The sequence below is a fragment of the Anarrhichthys ocellatus genome, unplaced genomic scaffold (assembly GCF_004355925.1).
Source record: "Anarrhichthys ocellatus isolate YVR2014 unplaced genomic scaffold, GSC_Weel_1.0 scaffold36, whole genome shotgun sequence".
Taxonomy (NCBI): Eukaryota; Metazoa; Chordata; class Actinopteri; order Perciformes; family Anarhichadidae; genus Anarrhichthys; species Anarrhichthys ocellatus.
This window is the reverse complement of record NW_022280066.1, coordinates 626480-643684: the sequence shown is the minus strand read 5'-3', so window position 1 is coordinate 643684 and position 17205 is coordinate 626480. Positions and strand designations below refer to the sequence as shown.

At 43.5% G+C, this 17205-nt stretch overlaps 1 protein-coding gene across 1 annotated transcript; it reads right to left on the bottom strand.

The window, feature by feature from the left end:
• Window positions 1-1414: 1414 nt before the first annotated feature.
• wdr43 (WD repeat domain 43) lies at window positions 1415-15838 on the bottom strand. Its single transcript, XM_031866808.1, has 18 exons — window positions 15573-15838; window positions 14612-14746; window positions 14295-14416; window positions 10595-10715; window positions 10277-10395; window positions 10075-10177; window positions 9843-9907; window positions 9339-9498; window positions 8254-8340; window positions 8029-8154; window positions 7341-7490; window positions 7139-7225; window positions 7008-7039; window positions 6817-6880; window positions 5717-5830; window positions 3867-3936; window positions 2337-2398; window positions 1415-2224 (listed from the first exon to the last, which is right to left on the bottom strand). The coding sequence occupies exons 1-18, from the start codon at window positions 15777-15779 to the stop codon at window positions 2105-2107; spliced, it is 1944 nt and encodes a 647-aa protein (XP_031722668.1). The 5' UTR covers window positions 15780-15838; the 3' UTR covers window positions 1415-2104.
• Window positions 15839-17205: the final 1367 nt, after the last annotated feature.

Genomic DNA, 17205 nt, shown 5'->3' with positions numbered 1-17205 from the left:
CCATTCTTATTGCGTCCTGATCGAATAGTCAGACTTGGCTGCGACTTGATGGAAGAGGGAAACCAAGCAAGAGCTGCGAGACAGAGCCAACGACATGAAGTCTGCACTGGAGGCCCAAAACGTCATCAATTGACTGACTCATTATTGGCCTGCACCAGATATATAATAGTTCTGTATTTTTTCAATCAGTTTTTATTTTCATTTCCTTTTTAATTTTTGTTTGGTACAAGATTTGAGAAGTTAAAAATAGGTGTTCTCAGCTGTAGCCGCCGTCTGAGTGCATGCAGTACAGACACAAAGCCTGGGTAGCTGATATAGGCGGAGGATATTGGTTCAGGTTAGCATATTGGTCGGGACAACAAATCAGGTTACCGGTACCTTGGCGATCGTGGACGCCTGGCCAATCCTAGCGCTTGAAGGCCACACAGGGCGGGTCTCGCTGAGAACAGCAGTGGGATTTGTGATAACGCAGTACAGAGCATCTGCCATTTTCATGTGACCCAAATGGGCATGAAAATAATCATTTAAGATTGCAATAATTGTCAAGATCAGAAAATCCACCCCAAAAAATATTTATTTCATTTTTCTTTTGCCTAGACATACATTTGTAGAAAAGTTGTTTCAGTAAAAGAGATGGCCACTAGATGGTCAAAAAGACAATAAGGTCCAGCTGCTGGTAGAGAAGTAAACCACACAGCCAATCACTATACTGAAAGGGGGCGGGTTTTGGCTTTTAGTCAGACCAGATCAGCCCAGAAGTACAGCTCAGTAGATACTGGTACCAAAGCTTTAAATCTCCTGGGTGTCTAAGCTGGTTTATATATTATATACACTGAAACAATATACGAGTATCACACCATTTATGGTGTAATAGACCTGGTTACATTAGGCCTTTGGGCGTAGTGCAGCACATCAACGAGCAGAACTACTTTTATGGCAATATTGGATTTAGTATTGGATGGAGTACCATTATCAGTATTTAAATGACTGAATTAGCACAACACTTCCGGTAGTTGCTCATCCCACATCTAGATTATGATATAAACTGCTGCATGTGAACGCTTGAAATATTTATGACCTTAATTTCCCTTTGGCTATTGCTATGCCTACAGGTGAGCCGATAACAAAAGAGCATCATCGTGCGTGGCCTTGGTTTAAGACAGTTTTATTTATTCAGCGAGGAGTTAGTTCTCACCCCATCAGACACGCCAAGCCATTTTGAAAACCAATTTATTCCCCTATTTGAGCAAAGTTCACATTTTCTTTTTTCTCAGTCAACCCCGAACAACGGGTTCAAGGCAGTGGACATCGGGGCATGCCCGGAAATTAAACACACAAAAAGGAAATAGGTTAAAAAGAAGGGCTGCAACAAACCTGGAAACTATTAAAAAAACAAAAAAAACAGCATTCAAGAGACTTTACAGGAGATCATTTAATCCCAAGCATGTGAGGGGACAGCTGTAGAGGAAGAGCTCATACAAACACTTCACTGTACATACAGATTTACATTGTTTGGGCACATGACGTATGGTCACCTGGGGGGGCGGGTGGGGGCTGCATCACAACTCCACACGTGCACTGCGTTTGTGGAGCGGCTCCAGATGGCCTACGGAGTTCTCTCAGAATAAAGAGATCGCAGACAAGAGTACCGTCTCACCTGCGGTTAAGCTTAAACAATATACTCTAATACTATTTATTATTACATAATGACATGAAAAAATTTGGAATGCACACCGCAGTGTAGGCAAACTGGAACACCATTAAATGATTAAGTCATTCTTCAATGCAAACTGGTCAGGTAGGTAGAGCTGGGATGCAGACTGAACTGACAGCAGAATGTTTAACGCGACTCCGCAAAATGCTGCATCTGTTCCTCAGAAGGGGGGTGGGGGGGGGTGGGAAGATGACATCATCTCCCTTGTGGTTGAACGGTGTTGTGGCGTGGCAGCTGCCCAGATTTCATCACCATGAGTCCCTTGATTTCTTTTTTGTAAAACCATACTTTGTTCCGATATTAAAATCAAAAGCATGAAAATAAAATGAAAGTATATATAACTCTTTCAGGTCCATTTTACGTGTGATGGGCATTCCTCCCCCCTCGTCCTCACTCCTCTTCGCTCTCGTTCCCACGCTCCATGTCTTCCTCTCCATTCGCTTTGGAATCTGTTCTGCTGTCCGGATCGTCCTCCTTGTCTTCCTCCATCGCCTCGTCCTCCTCCCAGTTCTGAGAAGGACCACAACAAAATAAACTGTTACTGGTTGCCCACTTCATCTCAGTTAAGTTTGAGCAGACACTTCTTGAGATCTGTCCGACTGGCCAGTGTCTCGGGACTTACAGAGTCGTCACCGTCGTCGGGGAGACCTTCGTCACCGGAGGCCTCGTCTTCATCAGATGATTCTGTAAAGGGCACACGAGGGGAAAACAAATCCATCAGCGTGCATACTGCAAACTCTTTCCACTCCCATCAGTGCTGGTAGGACCTTTCTAACACGAGGAGAAAACAGTGAGGGGGAAGAGAAAAGAAGAGAAAAGCCTTTCATGCTTTCACTGGTGGGTAAACATCGCGGGAGAGACGGCGGATATTTGCATTTCAATAGTGTAGCGGGGCCAGTTGGTTATGACAACAATACCCACTGTGCAGAGCGTCAACGTGGTTGGCTGAGGCTGTTGAAGCCCCGTTAGGCCCGCGGGCGTCTGCAGCAACCGGCCAACTTTGATACAGATATTGCTACGTATTAAACCACATGGCATGAATGCAAATATGCCTTTGGGGCGAAGCTGAAGACGAGGAAAACGAGGCAATCAAGAAGAGAGGCTGTGTGGTGACGTAGCTGATCTGTACGGTACATGCTTCACAGGGAGATTATGACCTGTTGAACCCTCTCAGCATACAGCATTAATACTACCAATGCCAGCAATGCTTTAACTTGACTTTAAACCACTTAAAATATCTTTATCTCTTAATTTGAATTTTTTGATCCAAATAACTACTATGGATGAGAATAACGTAAAAGGATGACAGTTTATTTTTGGATGTTTCCACCGACTTCAGAGCAACTGAAGGATTCAGGAGCCTTGTGTAGCAACTGCTTTTGAAAAAAAAAACCAAAAAAACAATTTCTTTCCATCTTTTAAAAGTTATATTTGCTCCTGTTTTTCCTGCCGACCCCATATGTATATATTTATGTAAAGGAAAGTGTTGCGTGCCGTGAAAAAGCAGCTCTTTATCTCCATCACGCGGAGGGACATTTTCTAGAGGCCTAAATCTAATCCTGTATTGTGACAGACATGTCGGCAGCGTCTGTGTAATTAATGTTACCTGAACAGACCAATCAGGGGGGGAGGGGGGCAATTGGAACTCCAAAGAGCTGCTTAATTATTTCACGAAAGCCAATTTTCTACGTGGTTCAATAAAGCGCCTAATACAGTACAGGTAATGAGAAACGAGAGTGAACAGAGCCGGGCATTGTTGTTGTTCTGCTCCCAAAAAAAATAAAATAAAATAAAAAAAGAGGGGGGGGGGGATCTGAACGCTGCCGGTCAGGTTGCCAGGCAACAGGAGTCATGTTTGCGTGTGGTGCATCGCCAAGAGTGGCTCCACGACGAGCACCGCTGGCTTCATAAACGTGGGCTGATTCAGTCCTGATGAACCGGACCGGATCACGATCGCCATTCAAACAGAAATGTGAAACCGTCGGTAAGAGCGCCTCGGTGACCTGCTGCATGCTGAAATGTGCAACTGATGAGTTGGGCGCCGAAATAAATCATTTCATTTGAGTCGGCTGGCGCTCACTCAAACTGAACCGTCTCTGGGACTGATGGGTGTGGTGTTATAGAGAAAAGGCCTCAGGACACAAACACTCACCTTCTTCATACACCAGCTTTGCTGTGTGGTCAATGTCCATAACGCTCTTGCTGCTGTCACTTGTTGCCACCTAGTGGTGAAAAGGGAGAATGGTCTTAGAGATGCAATGTGCAGACAGACCACCAGTCTATTTCTGGTTTCTTTTCATTGTTTTTTTATTCATAAGTCACTTGGTTAATAAAGGCCTCCTCGCATTAAAGGCCATGTGATTCGATGCAAACTTTTACCATGTTCTCAAACGGTCGAATGTTGCACCTGTGCTATTTAAATGCTTGCCGGCGAGATAAAACCTCATCTGAGTGTTTGTTCTCTTCTGTCCTGCTGCTGCACATCCAATCAGGCGCTCTACGTCTCCGCCACGCCTTCACTGGATGAGGCGTGCCGGAGCGCCGCTGCGCATTCCTTGTGAACAAAAGGATGAACACAGATCCTTTAAGGGCACGCCTGCAACGGTGACTTCAGTGGCGCAAATGGTCATTTCTATGATTTGGGCTGTAGTTTTATGCAGCCGGTTGGGGGGGAGGGGGAGTCTGATAACACTTTTGGACAATACTCATCTGTGCCTGATATTATTGTGTGGAGCACACGGTCGGTCCGAGTCTACAAGGAAGCATGTCTGTTCACCAGCAGAGCGCCCGCTGACTACCTCCTCTACAAGGTCGGGAGCTGTCGACTTTGCATTTGGAGAAGTGATAATGGCCTCCGTGGGTCCTTGTCCTCGTGTCATCTGTCGACACATCTGTGTCTGAAGTTATTGTGACGCCCATGTCAGGGACAGAGCTACAACCCGTTTGGTAGAATCTCCGTCCGCTTACATTAACGGATCGTTCCATCCGAGGCGACGGGGGAAATAACTTTCTACACGAGCTAACAAGAAGTTGCTTGTTTCTGAAACTGACAAATGTGTCCGTGTGGGACAGATGTGCGTCGGGACTGGCTGGAAAGTCTAACCAAGATAAATAAGAGCCGAATAACCAGAGGGAATAAAATGCACCCTGTGCAGCTCGTGGAGACGTCGTGTTCATACATAAAGGGAAGAGGACACTGGGTTTTCCCGTCAGGGCCAGCGAGAATAATTATAGTACTTTGTTTAATGGATCTATAGTTAACGGCTCAATCTTTGAACTCACATTTGTCAGCATTATAAAGACTGAACTCTCACGTAGCAGTGGAATTGCACCGAACTGCTCGTTGCACTCAAAGTAAAGCTGGGACGATTAATCAAATTTAATTTTCAATTGCGATTGTGGCTTCCAGATAAAAACACAGATAATGAGATCAAACGGTGATTGTGCTGCGTTCCCGGTGGTGTTCCTGGTACAGACGGACCAGTGAGTCATTTACCATGCTTTGTGAGTGCGACTTTTTTGCCGCGTCATATCTACCCAACCAATTTGTTAAAGACTTTACTTGTTTACAAAAAGTTCTTCAAGATCTAGCCCTTTCATTTTTGCACCAGATTGGAGCATCTTTACGACATGGTTGCCGATCTTTTTCTAAAGTATTTTATATATTTCCTCATTACAGTCGGACAGCCATCAATGAATCAAATGCTCTAACAAAGAGAAGTAACAAATACAGCATCTGTGGCCGTCGCAGGACTGAAGAGCTTGTCCAATCCTAACATTCTGCCTAAATGACAGCTGTGAGCACTAACGGCCATGTTTGTGGTTTTCGTCCATCGTGGTCATTTCTGGGCCGTGTCCTCTCAGCAAACATGTGACATTTTGGAACCTTTCTACACTTTTGAGGGTGTTATAGGGTACGTCATCAAGCTGGGTACCTGAGCCATCCCAATCACCCAATTCACACCTTTAAAAACACTTATTTCTGTACATGGTGACACCTACCTGTGTCGTTAGCAGATAGAGTTTCCCATGCAGCTTTGTTAGCTTGTGGAACATCTTCACTCTGCTCTCAATCATGTGATAAAGCACTCCCAGCTGGGTAACCAGGTCTGGCAGCTGTTGGGAGACACAGATGGATCGGTTGGAGGTAAATAAAAAACATTTCAGCAGCAGGAAAAAAAACAAAGGAGGAAGCAGTCGATGATGAGCAGAGGTCCCCTCCCCATTAACTAATGCTTTCCTGTGATGGAAGGTCACTAATAGGTGGACCCAGACACCCAGACACTGAATCCTTTTCTCCGGTGCGCTTCTACTTTAACCACAACAGCTTTTCCAGCCTTCATGGCATTCGAATGAATTTAAAGCTGCAGGACAATTCTAAGTTATTAATAATAATTTATTACATTAAATGTTATTTTGAGAGTCACATTTTTTAAAACCAGCCCAACATTTATTTATTGGTATATAATAATAATCTTTATAATTCATCCAGTTCAATTTAAAATATTATTGATTATACTTTATTTGAAAGGACAGTTGTTGACTATGTACAGACATTAATACAGCTGTTAGGCTACTTCAATATATATGGAAGTGAATCACAGCAGAAGTTAGACCTCGTGATGTTCCAGACCTTCGCGTCTCTCTAAATGGACCTCGTTGAGTATGAATTGAGTATCCCTGTTCTTAGAATGTTAACGACAAAGCTAACAGGTAAGTTATTCTCTTTGTAAGATCAACCTGGGAAGTGTTCCTTCTGTGTGACATTACGGATCAGGGCATACGTGATATGAGAAGTCTTTCCAGCATCAACGTGCACATTAAATGGATATCCAGCTGCTGGTTATAGAGATATTTCGATGGACAATCCAGCAAACGGTAGACGGTGAGAGGAAATCTTGTAATCTCTGCTGTGCGGCGGAGATCTAAACGAGAACGTCGGCAAAAAGAGAGGAGATGTGCACAGAAGGATGGCGTGCGTTTGTGTGATATTTAAAACAGCCGTGTGCTGTGCTCGTGGAGAGCATCCGAACAGAAGGCGATGCAAATCCGAGGCTTCATTATCAGCGGTGCAGAATGTGGTGTCGGTGATGCCGACTCACCGATGCCAGGTATGATGTGTGGTGCATGAGCACGGCCTTGAGCCACCGCACCATTAAAACGGCCCTGTAGGAAGGAACAAATACACATGACTGACTGTGTGCATCCACGTGATGCTTTTAGAATGGAAAGTTTAACATGAAAAATGAAGCCAGTGGAATGCTTGCATTTGATCCGTCAAACTCAGACTTACGTAAAAGGATGCCCTTGGAGCCTCTTTGTGAGCTACGGGAGGAGATGAGAGGGTAGATTAGAGTTAACACAACTTCACTGAGGAACACACAGAGGGATGTGCAGCAGTTTGTACATTGCACATCGACTCACCTCTTCCACCAAAGGCAAAACAGCAGAGAGGGGTAACCGGGCAACCGTTTTCTTTATCACCATCTCTTTACGAGTCTGGAAAACTTTCTGTGGGAGAGAAGACAAAGTTATTTAACTTTAGCTGTGAAATCTGAATGGCAAGTGAGCAGAACCTTTCGGCAAAAACAAACATGAACTCTTCTATTCCAGAGCTCAGACTCACATTGAGGATGCTGGCGTCTTTGCTCTCCAGGCCCTGCAGCAGCAGCACCGCAAAGTTGTCCGTCTGTAGAGAGGCCGTCCCTTTAGGGGCCCCCTTGTCGACGGAGACTGTAGACAGATCGATTTCCCTTAGCCGCTCCGCTATGGACATCTACAGGAGAGCACAGATATATCAAGTCAACAGGGATTGGCTGAGATGTGTTCACACTAAATGTATCCGTCTCACTCAGGATTAACACCAATACCGCATCACAGAGAACGAAAAGCAATGTTTCATCACGTTACATTTAATCGACATCACGTTACGTTTAGTCGACATAGTTCTGGACATTAGCCTCAACCCAGCAAGTCTGAACTGTAACGGAACTTAAACTTGAATGGAGGGAAATGAAGACGCTGTAGACGTCTTATCGCTGATTGGCCGAGACTCGACACATCAAAGATGTTTTATTGCGAAGATCACGACGTCACCTTTTCTCCTCGTCTCACTCTAATCTGAGAAACGCTGGCTGGCCTGTTGACCCTCATGATGTTGTTATTTATGTTCTTGGTTAGGATTTGCAATGCACATCCTGAATCTATGTAAACATGTGATCACAAAAAATGAAATAAAAATGAACATCTAGTGTGTGACTCTGGTCTTCATTAGGTGAGCTGCTGCTCGGTGCGTCGTCAGACACTGAACACACCTCTTTGGTGTCGGTGTCTTTTTTCCTCTTGTCCGATCCCTGCGGTGTTCCCTTGATGGGGGCTTGGTGACCAGGGAGCCCTGGGACCAACACTCTGCTCTTGGCGTTCACAACAGGGGTTTTCACCTGGAACGCAAAAAAAAAATAATCTCAGGTTTTCATCATTTCCAACATGCCCGCGCTACAGTGGTTCTGGTGACCCAGAGAGCAAGACGAGATTGTTACCTTGGAGACGGCGGTTTCCATGGAAAGGGACAAGCTGGTGTGAACATCCCGGGTCAAACACACGTGTCTCTCTGCTGTGTTGATCTCCTGCACAGATAAGAGGGAGCATTGTGGGTAAACCAAGAGTTCAGTGAACAAGGCTGATAATATTACTGTGAAGCTACCTAACATCTTCATAGTTCACTGAGCAAGAACCACGAGTGGACTGTATTTAGGCTAAAAGCTGAAAGCAGTCCAAACAAAACGTCAGCCGATAGCTGAGACTTACCATAACGTATGCTGTCAAGCATTTAGTATCACTGTATTATTATCCAACAAGTCACAACCGTATATCTCTGACTTCCTGGAAAATGTAGGATGATATTATTTTTGTCCGGTTACAGTACAAGAACACACACCAGGATAATCAGCTCTGGTATAACGGAGACATGGAGGAGAAGCGCTACGGTAGAAGCTGTAAACATGCAGGGAGGGACACCAATAGTTTCAATGTAAATATAAAAACAATACAGAAAGCGAAAGGAAACTCCGCCTTCCTCAACTGCGTGATTGATCAAGTGATTAGGAAATAAACAATATCTTAATTCAAATATTTGCTTTGATTAAATAAATCTTGGCATCAGTAGTTTTACTGATGTATTATAAAGCTGCCTAGAGCTTCACGATGCACAGGTCATAATGTGCCCTCCAGCTGGGTTCAGACTGATTAACTGAGATGCAAAAACTACATTTTACAAAATTACATTTGAAAACATCAGAACATTATAATTTACCTTCGGCCAAGACTCATTTTTTCTGAATAGAATTCGAACCCATAATGTAAATCAACGCTGCCTCCATTAACAGCAGGACTGTGCTGCCCCACCGGCTGCTAACAAAGCACGACTAGAAAGCACCAACGCCTCCCTAAAGATAGCTCCTCATTTTGACTTCACAAATCAGCCGTTCCACGTCCTGATTAAACTTGGAGGCCACCTAGAGGGAATATTTGGTGAACCCTGACATGGCTGTCCATGCAAATCTTCACAGTGTTCTAACCTTACTCGTAAACACGCATGCATCTCCGCAGCCTCCTGTGTACTCACCACTTTCTCCATCACAGGCTGCAGGTGGTTGCCGTAGCCCAGCAGCACAGTCCGCGTACCGACTCTGAGGGCAGCAGCCAGCAGCGGGATCGGCACCGGGGAGTCCTTGGTGTCCGACATCTGCACAGTACACGAAGGGGACAACGGCTTCTTACAGGGCCTGTGGGGACAGATGGGATCAAAGTTAAGAATCACTGCCGAGAAAGACGTGATTAGTGGCATCTGCTGGCTGTGCAAGGTCCCCTAACAGCCATTAGGGGGCAAACAGTGATGAACAAATAAGTAAAATGACTTTCAGCCTCCGTGGAGGAGTTCAGCCTCTCAAAATACAGCTGCTGGGCCAGAAGAGCAGCTCTGTTTGAATCAAATCTTTTATCACCTTTATTACCTTATGACTGGAATACAAAACATCCCATAATTGAGAGAAAGTAATTGCCTTTTCCAAATGTTTCATAAAGTTACCTTACACTGCCTCGTACAGCGTGTGGTGCTTTAAGGGCTTACCCATTTAAAAAGTGCTCAAAGAGATGCAGCTGCCCGTCCTTACACACCACCGCCAGCCTCACCGCCTGTGTGAAACAAACATTAGCATGAGGTAAATAGGTTTCATAAAACATCACAGGGAGGAACACTTCAGCAGGAGCGGGAGCTTAAATCCTCATCGTTACGCTCCCCGTATACACATGAAGATGTCAGTCAGATTAGTGTAATGTTTGGACATTTTGTCCGCTCTGACCTCTTCCTTGCTGTTGGACGCGATGAGGTCGATGTGCTGTGGCTCGTCCGTCAGCGTGAAGGACACCACTGAATTCTTGTCCTTTCCGTCTTCTCGTACTTGCCTGCGGGGCAGACAACTTGGTGTCAGTTCCGTGACAAATAAGCAGTGGTACGTCTCAAAGGAACAGGGGATGGGCTGCGGGTATTAAGCGTGCACTCACCAGACACTGAGCAGCCGATCGTGTGCGGCGCCGGACAGGAAGTAAAGGCCGTTGCTCTCGGGGGGTCGTGTGGTGGCAAAGCGCAGGGTCGTCACGGCCGTAGAGTGGCCTGTGAACTTCTGCGGGAGGGGAAGAGGACAAAACAGCTCAGTTCAGCTGAAAACAGACCTTATAATCATTGTTCCTCTTCAACAAAACCGGGACCGGAGGTTTTCACTAGCACTGATCGTGGCTACTAGCGTACTACTTGAGCCCCAGAATAGTTGACACCGGGTCTAATAAATCCACAAACATGAATAGAAATGAGCAGACACTCACCCTGTAAACCTCCTTGGTGTCCAAGTCCCACATCTTGATAACCTGACCGGCTGAGAGCAGCAGTTTGCCGTCAGGGCTCACACACAAACTGGTCACCGCTGCACGGTCCGCCTTCCACTTACTGAGGAGACAAGTAAAGACAGTGGATTTTCTAACTGCATTTTTATGGGATTCCGTTCCATGTTTTGTCAACATCGTTCAACAGGATCACGAGTCAGTGACGGATCCAAGTAGCCCTTCAGTCTATTGGAGTTTTCCATCTCTTTTAGATTCAAGCGACGAGCCCGAGCAGCTACATTCAACAGCACGCCGTGTAACTACTGCACTCCAGCTGATGCAGTAAGAGATGTGCAAAACACTCGCCACTCAGCAAAACCATTTGTGTAGACCACAAAACGGGCTTCAGAGAGGATTCATGGCGACATTACGGCTCGTGATTGTACCCGCAGACAGTGCCGCTGCTAAATCACCGGAGTACACGATGTTTACGCTGATGATGAATGCATGATGGAGGAGCACTCGTTGGTGCATTTCAGTGGTTGGGAGTGAAGTGTCAGGTTCTGACGTCTGTCAAACTAATAGTGACGTCTCTACGCAAGGAGAGGCTGAGACAATAAGGAAATAATCTGCCATTTAAAACAATTACATTGTTGAGAGAGGCGCTCTTTAAACACGCCACTTTGAGCGTTCTGCGAGCACAGGTGGTGGATTGACCGAATGAAAGTTGAGCTTTTACAGAGCTGACGATGAAAACAGATCGAGTAAGAGCAATAAAAGTTGGTAGTTATTCAGAGCCATAAAAGACATTTTGTTTTTACAGATGTCCCTGTGAGAAAGATTAAGTTCACTCACTGAATAACGTATGGCACTCTGTTCTTCAGAACTGACTGTTATTCCCCCTTTGTCCCTTATAGAACTAAAATCCTGTGATGTATTTTTCCCCGCACACCCAACCTCTACTCGATCAGACGTGGGCGGATTTGCTTGAATGTCGGGCTGCAACTGACAACTATTTTGATAATCGATTTGAATTTACTGTCCCTTCGCAGACATTGCCACTAGTGGTGTAACGGACCACTGTCGATCCGTCCGGGTCCCCCCCCACGGTTTGGCCCCCCATGTGAACCTCGGATTAATTACATAGTTTAACGTTAACCATCAGTGTGAAATAAAGTTTTACTGACAAACGTTATGCGTCAATGTTCAGTAAAAAAAAAAATAGCTTCTGTACTGTGAGGATCCCCAGTGAAAGGAAACATTTGAGCGGTTGAAATTGGCTGGTAGCTTACGTAAGCACACTTCATATTATGTTTCATGGGAAGAAAATATGATACGATTTTGATACAAAAATAGAAAGAACGATTTTTTTCCATATATTGATGAATAGGTTAAAACAACTGACCGTGCACGTGTTCTAAAAGGGTTTTATTTCATCTTAACTTAACTCATCTGAAACGAGGCTCAAAGGACACGAGGTGTTGTATACTGTACAGCTTGTAAAGCTTCTGGAAACAAATTTGTAAAATTAGACTTTATGAATGAAATTCACTTGATACAGTTTCAGGTTGGTCTTAAGGCAGCACAGGTTTTTAGCTGGCTGTGCATGAAAAAATGCCATTTCTATTTGACACATTAATGATGGCATCAGAGTCTGTAGTACTTCTGTGGGCTAGACCTTCATTGCACGTCGTGTTTGTTTTTTGTTGCTTTCATTTCATTAGGTTTTTATTTGATTGTTCCTGTGTGTATCAGTGTTTTTGTAGTATAAACTTAATTTCCCTTGGGATAAATAGAGTGCTGAGAGATACTTTGTTTCAGTATACGACTTTAAAAAACAACTGGTATCACATAAAAACACTGGAACCTAAACGTTATCAACGGAATGAATGAAACTCAGCCGGTAGTTTCAAATGTTCACACTGACAGGAAGTGAAGTCAGCAGAGATGCCTCGATTTAAAAAAGAAACGTCTGTTACGTTTCTGTTCACCTCAGAAGTCCTGCTATTGATTGGAAAATGAAACTTTTGTTGTTGGTCCGTGTTTGGGATGAACAGAGGTCGACCTCAGTGTTTTGTTAAACTTTATCCAAAAGCAGCTCCAGACCAACATCTCTCTCCCCAGATAGCATACAGTGCTCATAGCTCATTGGTTGAGAAGTTCAGGGTTTCTCCACCATTATATTGGGGGGAGCCGCCCTGTTGAATATTAGTGCACTGTTGAATATTAGGAGTGCCCCTTTAATGTTGTCAAAAGATTATTAAATGTATTAGTTTTGAGGAAAACCAGTAGAGAGAAAAGGGCAACACATTTAGGAGTGCGCAGACCAGCAGCATTGGATGGGTCGGACACATCGTATGTTCCTGAGTTAGAGCAGCATGTCGTCGGGTAAGTTTGTTCTGAATGTGAGAAACGCTCAGGCACCTGTCTGTCAGTCACAATTGGGAAAAAAGGAGAAGAAATGGTTTCATGTTAACAAAAAGTAACAGAGTAACTGGCTCTGAGTTATTCTTTCACCGGATTCACGTTGGCCAAACTTTTGCAATACATCGCATGGCTTAAGTGCCCACTAAAAACATTATGACGATCATGTGTGAATATGTAAATAAAGTAAGCGTACGATGTAAATCTGTAAGCCTATTGCTGAGATGTAACAAACAGAACAGGCAGAAATGGTAAAATATTTGTTTGTGCCAAGAATTTCACTAAATCTAGTCGACATTTAGAGCTTTAACTAGAATGTGCATTGTACATACAGTATAGTTAACAAATATGCTCATGTCATTATCTCAATTAAAAAATCCCAGCTGGCTATGTAAAAAGCAGTGTGCTGTAGTTTAACCATCCAAGGATTACAGTGACAAATGTGACCGGCAGCAGGTCATGTCAACGCTAATAGATGTTAATTCTAGAAACAGCCAAAAGGACAACTTGTGTTCTCTAAAAGTCTGTACTTGGTGAAGATCGTTTGAGATTGAAAACACACGCTACGCAACAGACTGTTTGGAGTTTAACCAGAAAAGTACAATAAGAATGTAAAAGAGGCGTTCAATGTTCTCAAAAACAGAACACGATTCTTTACACTCAGCAGTTTGAAGTGTGATGAACTGAAAACACACCATTATTTTTCTTCACCCATTTCACCTGGCACTGTACTATAGTGTGTGTGTGCACACACATATATATACACATATACATACATACATACATAAATCTAACAGCATCCCATTCAGATTTTAAATATCACAATGTGATTCAATAGAGCAAAGTACTACAAAGTCATGAACATAAATATAGAATAGGAAAAAATATACTATAAAAAAATACAATGACAAGGGTGAAGAAATGGCTGCTACGTCTGTAAGGAGGTGCGCAGAGCTGGGCCCACAGGTGGTGGGGTTGTGGTGCCAATGGATCGACTTCCACCAGTGCAGGTTTGAGATGAATGTCTATCTAGAACGACGTAAAAGTTGCATGAATCCTGATAGGACTTTTCAGACTGGGGTTGCATTGCTAAATAAAAACCACACCGTTATCTGATTTAGGATCATATATAAGAGGGGCTCGGATCTGAATTGAAAAAGATCAGATTCCATGTGATTTGTGCTGTTCACACTGTTAACAGAACCGAGCAAGAAAACCAAAAATGTAGATTTGGGTCACTTTGGACTGAAGTGTGCAGTGTAATGAACTAGATACTGACCTTCTCGCCTTGCCCGTCTGCAGGTCCCACTCTACGATGTTTGTATCATCTGAGGCGCTGTATAATAGACTGTCTTCAGGGTGCCACTGGACACAATTCACCCCTCCGCTATGGCCTCCATCCTGGCAGAGACAGGACATGATCGTTAGCAGTGGTTAACTATTTATCCTATCATTCAAAATGGAACACTAATCCAGTACCTTGACAGAAACTAGTTCCTTCTACATACAAGTTAGTGAAATAAACTTCTCCAGTCAAATTTAAAAAAAAAGGTAGGATACAAGTGAGGATGCGAGTGCGTTGAGTGTGGGCCTCACCAGGGTGCAGTGCAGGGCTCCCTTCGCTGTACTGTAAATGAGGACACTGCCCGCTGCCGTGCCCATCGCCAACAGGTCTGCCTTCTCCTCCATCTGCCCGGGCTCCGATTTCCTCTTCTTCCTCTGGGGCCCCTCCTGGAAACACACATTGGAGATGTAAAACTCTTAAGATCACCAATAACGATACAAGTAGGACGCATGCTTGGTTCACTTGAAGGCTTTCATCTTTGCTCGTATTCAAATCTCAGTTCATTACACCATTGACTGCTCAAAAAAAAATAAATAAAAAGTCTATGAATCACTGCTAATGATTGGCATTTAATAAATTAGCTTGCTCAACAACCTTCTGATAAGTTGTGGATAAGAACACATTCCATACGGCATCTAAAAAAGCATTAATTAGTACGATTCAATGTTTCAATTTCTGTCGTAAACCAAACACCATCGACTGGTGCGAAACGGGTTGCACATCGACAATAGATGGTAAAACTTTTTCAGCCTCATCACTGAGAAGTGTCATGGTGGCACGCGCTCCTGAAGCTCTACTCGGCTAATGCTAACTTAAATAACGACATTATTTACAGTGCTAGCGGGCTAAATAAAGTCAGAGGTCATTGGACGGATTAACGTAGCCGCCATACGTATTCTTTAGAGTTAGTTCACTCTGAAACACTGAATTAAGACATTGTCCATGCTTTCTTGACTACCATGCGGGACTACCATGTGCGTCCTGCGCAGCTGTTGAAAGCTAACGTTAGCTAACTGCTAACGTGGTTACCCTTCTAACCAGGTCTGTGTCGGACACATGAAACCGTCCACAGTAGCGCGCGGCCGAAGGTTTCAAGCTTCCGTGGAATTCCCTTTGAGAAGAGTGACACTTTACTGCTTTTATTGTGCGCACTTCTGGAGGAAAACTCTCACGGGCAGCTTCGCTCGGGCCTCGTAACGCAGCCTCACGTACCTTGACTGTCCGGCATGGTCCCCAGGTTATGCAGATACAAGTGGCACTCAAATGGGCTGATGGCACGTATTCTTGGTGAAGTGTTTTACTGTCTGTGTTCCAAATGCGAAGTCTGCCGTCCTGGGCACATAATGCCAAGTACTGTCGTGATTTTGGTGAAAAAACGCAGGGTAGCTGCAGCGAAGAGCTGACAGTATCGGCCGCCATTTCTGAGCCGCTGCTTGCGTCTGCGTGCGTGGTGTACACCAGACCAACCACGTGTGGACTTCTGTGGACATGCGCACTAGCGCGTGAGACGAGCCCCGCCCCTGCCAGGCAAACAAGCTGGTTGACTCATTCTGCATTCAAGTCTGCTCCTCACAAATGGAATTATTCATTTTTTTATTAAAAAAAAGTTAATTTAACATAAATAAATAAATAAATATTGCTGTTTTCCTGAAGGATGTTGAGCAAAATGTGAAACTACTTTCTAGCTACTTTTCTTTGACGAACAAAAATGCTATCAAGACACTTAATACCTGCATGTTTTTAGTGTGATATACCCCTGGCTCTTTTGTTTAATTTGTATGCTCTCCCTGTGTACTAAAACTGTTACGTTTTTTGAGTACTAAAAAATGAATGAAAAAACAGCCATTTTGTGTTTGAGATTTTACAGGAGTTAGGATCCTTTTTTTCTTTTACATTATTATATTGTTGTTGCCTTTATTTGATAGATAGTAAAGATAGACTGGAAAAGGGAAGGGTTGGTGTTTCCATCACTCAAAGTACCTCCATTCCCTCCTGTCTCTTTTTAATCGCACTCCACACCTGTAGACCTATATGGCATCTTGTCCAATCACAATCAGGGTTCCCACATTTCCTTGAAGAATAACAATGATCAACCCACGAATGCTGATTCTTGACTTGAATACTGAGATGCATTTCTTATTTTTATTTCTTTACAAATTTAACAGACTCAAAATATCAATACATTTCTATAAAAACAACTAAAAAAGATGGGGTTGAATTAATAAATCAAGCTTTAAGAATAGGTGATTTCCATAATAAGATATACAACGTTAACAATAGTACTTAAACTCTCACATTCAAAAAAGGGGAAATATGTTGTAGCTTCAATAATAATTGCATATATTGTATTGTCTTACACAGTATGCAATTCTCATAATATTTAAAAAATGTAATACAAAAAAGCAAACATAAAACACATGAATTATACTTTCTTGTTCAGTCTTCATGAAAGTAGGCCTACATATGCTATGACATCTAAAAACATATGTGTGCAACATTATTAGATGTATTCTTCTCATTTTGTTTGTAATGAAGAATCTAAAAAGAAGCAGCCTTGTGCCAGTTAAATGAGAGAGTTCCAGAAAGATTTTCCTCGTGCTGTTATTTTCCTGTAGCACTGTGGAGACAATTCCTAACAACACTGCTGGCTGAGGCTGCCACAATAGCAGCTGTAAATATCACACTTTACAACCAGTCGATTCATTTAAGTGCTTTCAATGGAAAATAACATCAAAACTGACTCCGTAATTGAAGTGTTCCAATTTGTTTAATAAGTACTGATAAAGTACTGACAAGTGTTTATCTCTGCATTAGCCTACTTTTTTGGATATCCCGCAGGCCAAAA

Coding starts and splice junctions, on each gene's coding strand:
- wdr43 (XM_031866808.1), bottom strand. CDS start 15,779: ATGGCGGCCGATACTGTCAGCTCTTCGCTGCAGCTACCCTGCGTTTTT. Junction 9,908..10,074: donor CGTCCAACAGCAAGGAAGAG/GTCAGAGCGGAC, acceptor TGTTTCACACAG/GCGGTGAGGCTGGCGGTGGT. Junction 8,155..8,253: donor TGGAAACCGCCGTCTCCAAG/GTAACAATCTCG, acceptor TTTGCGTTCCAG/GTGAAAACCCCTGTTGTGAA.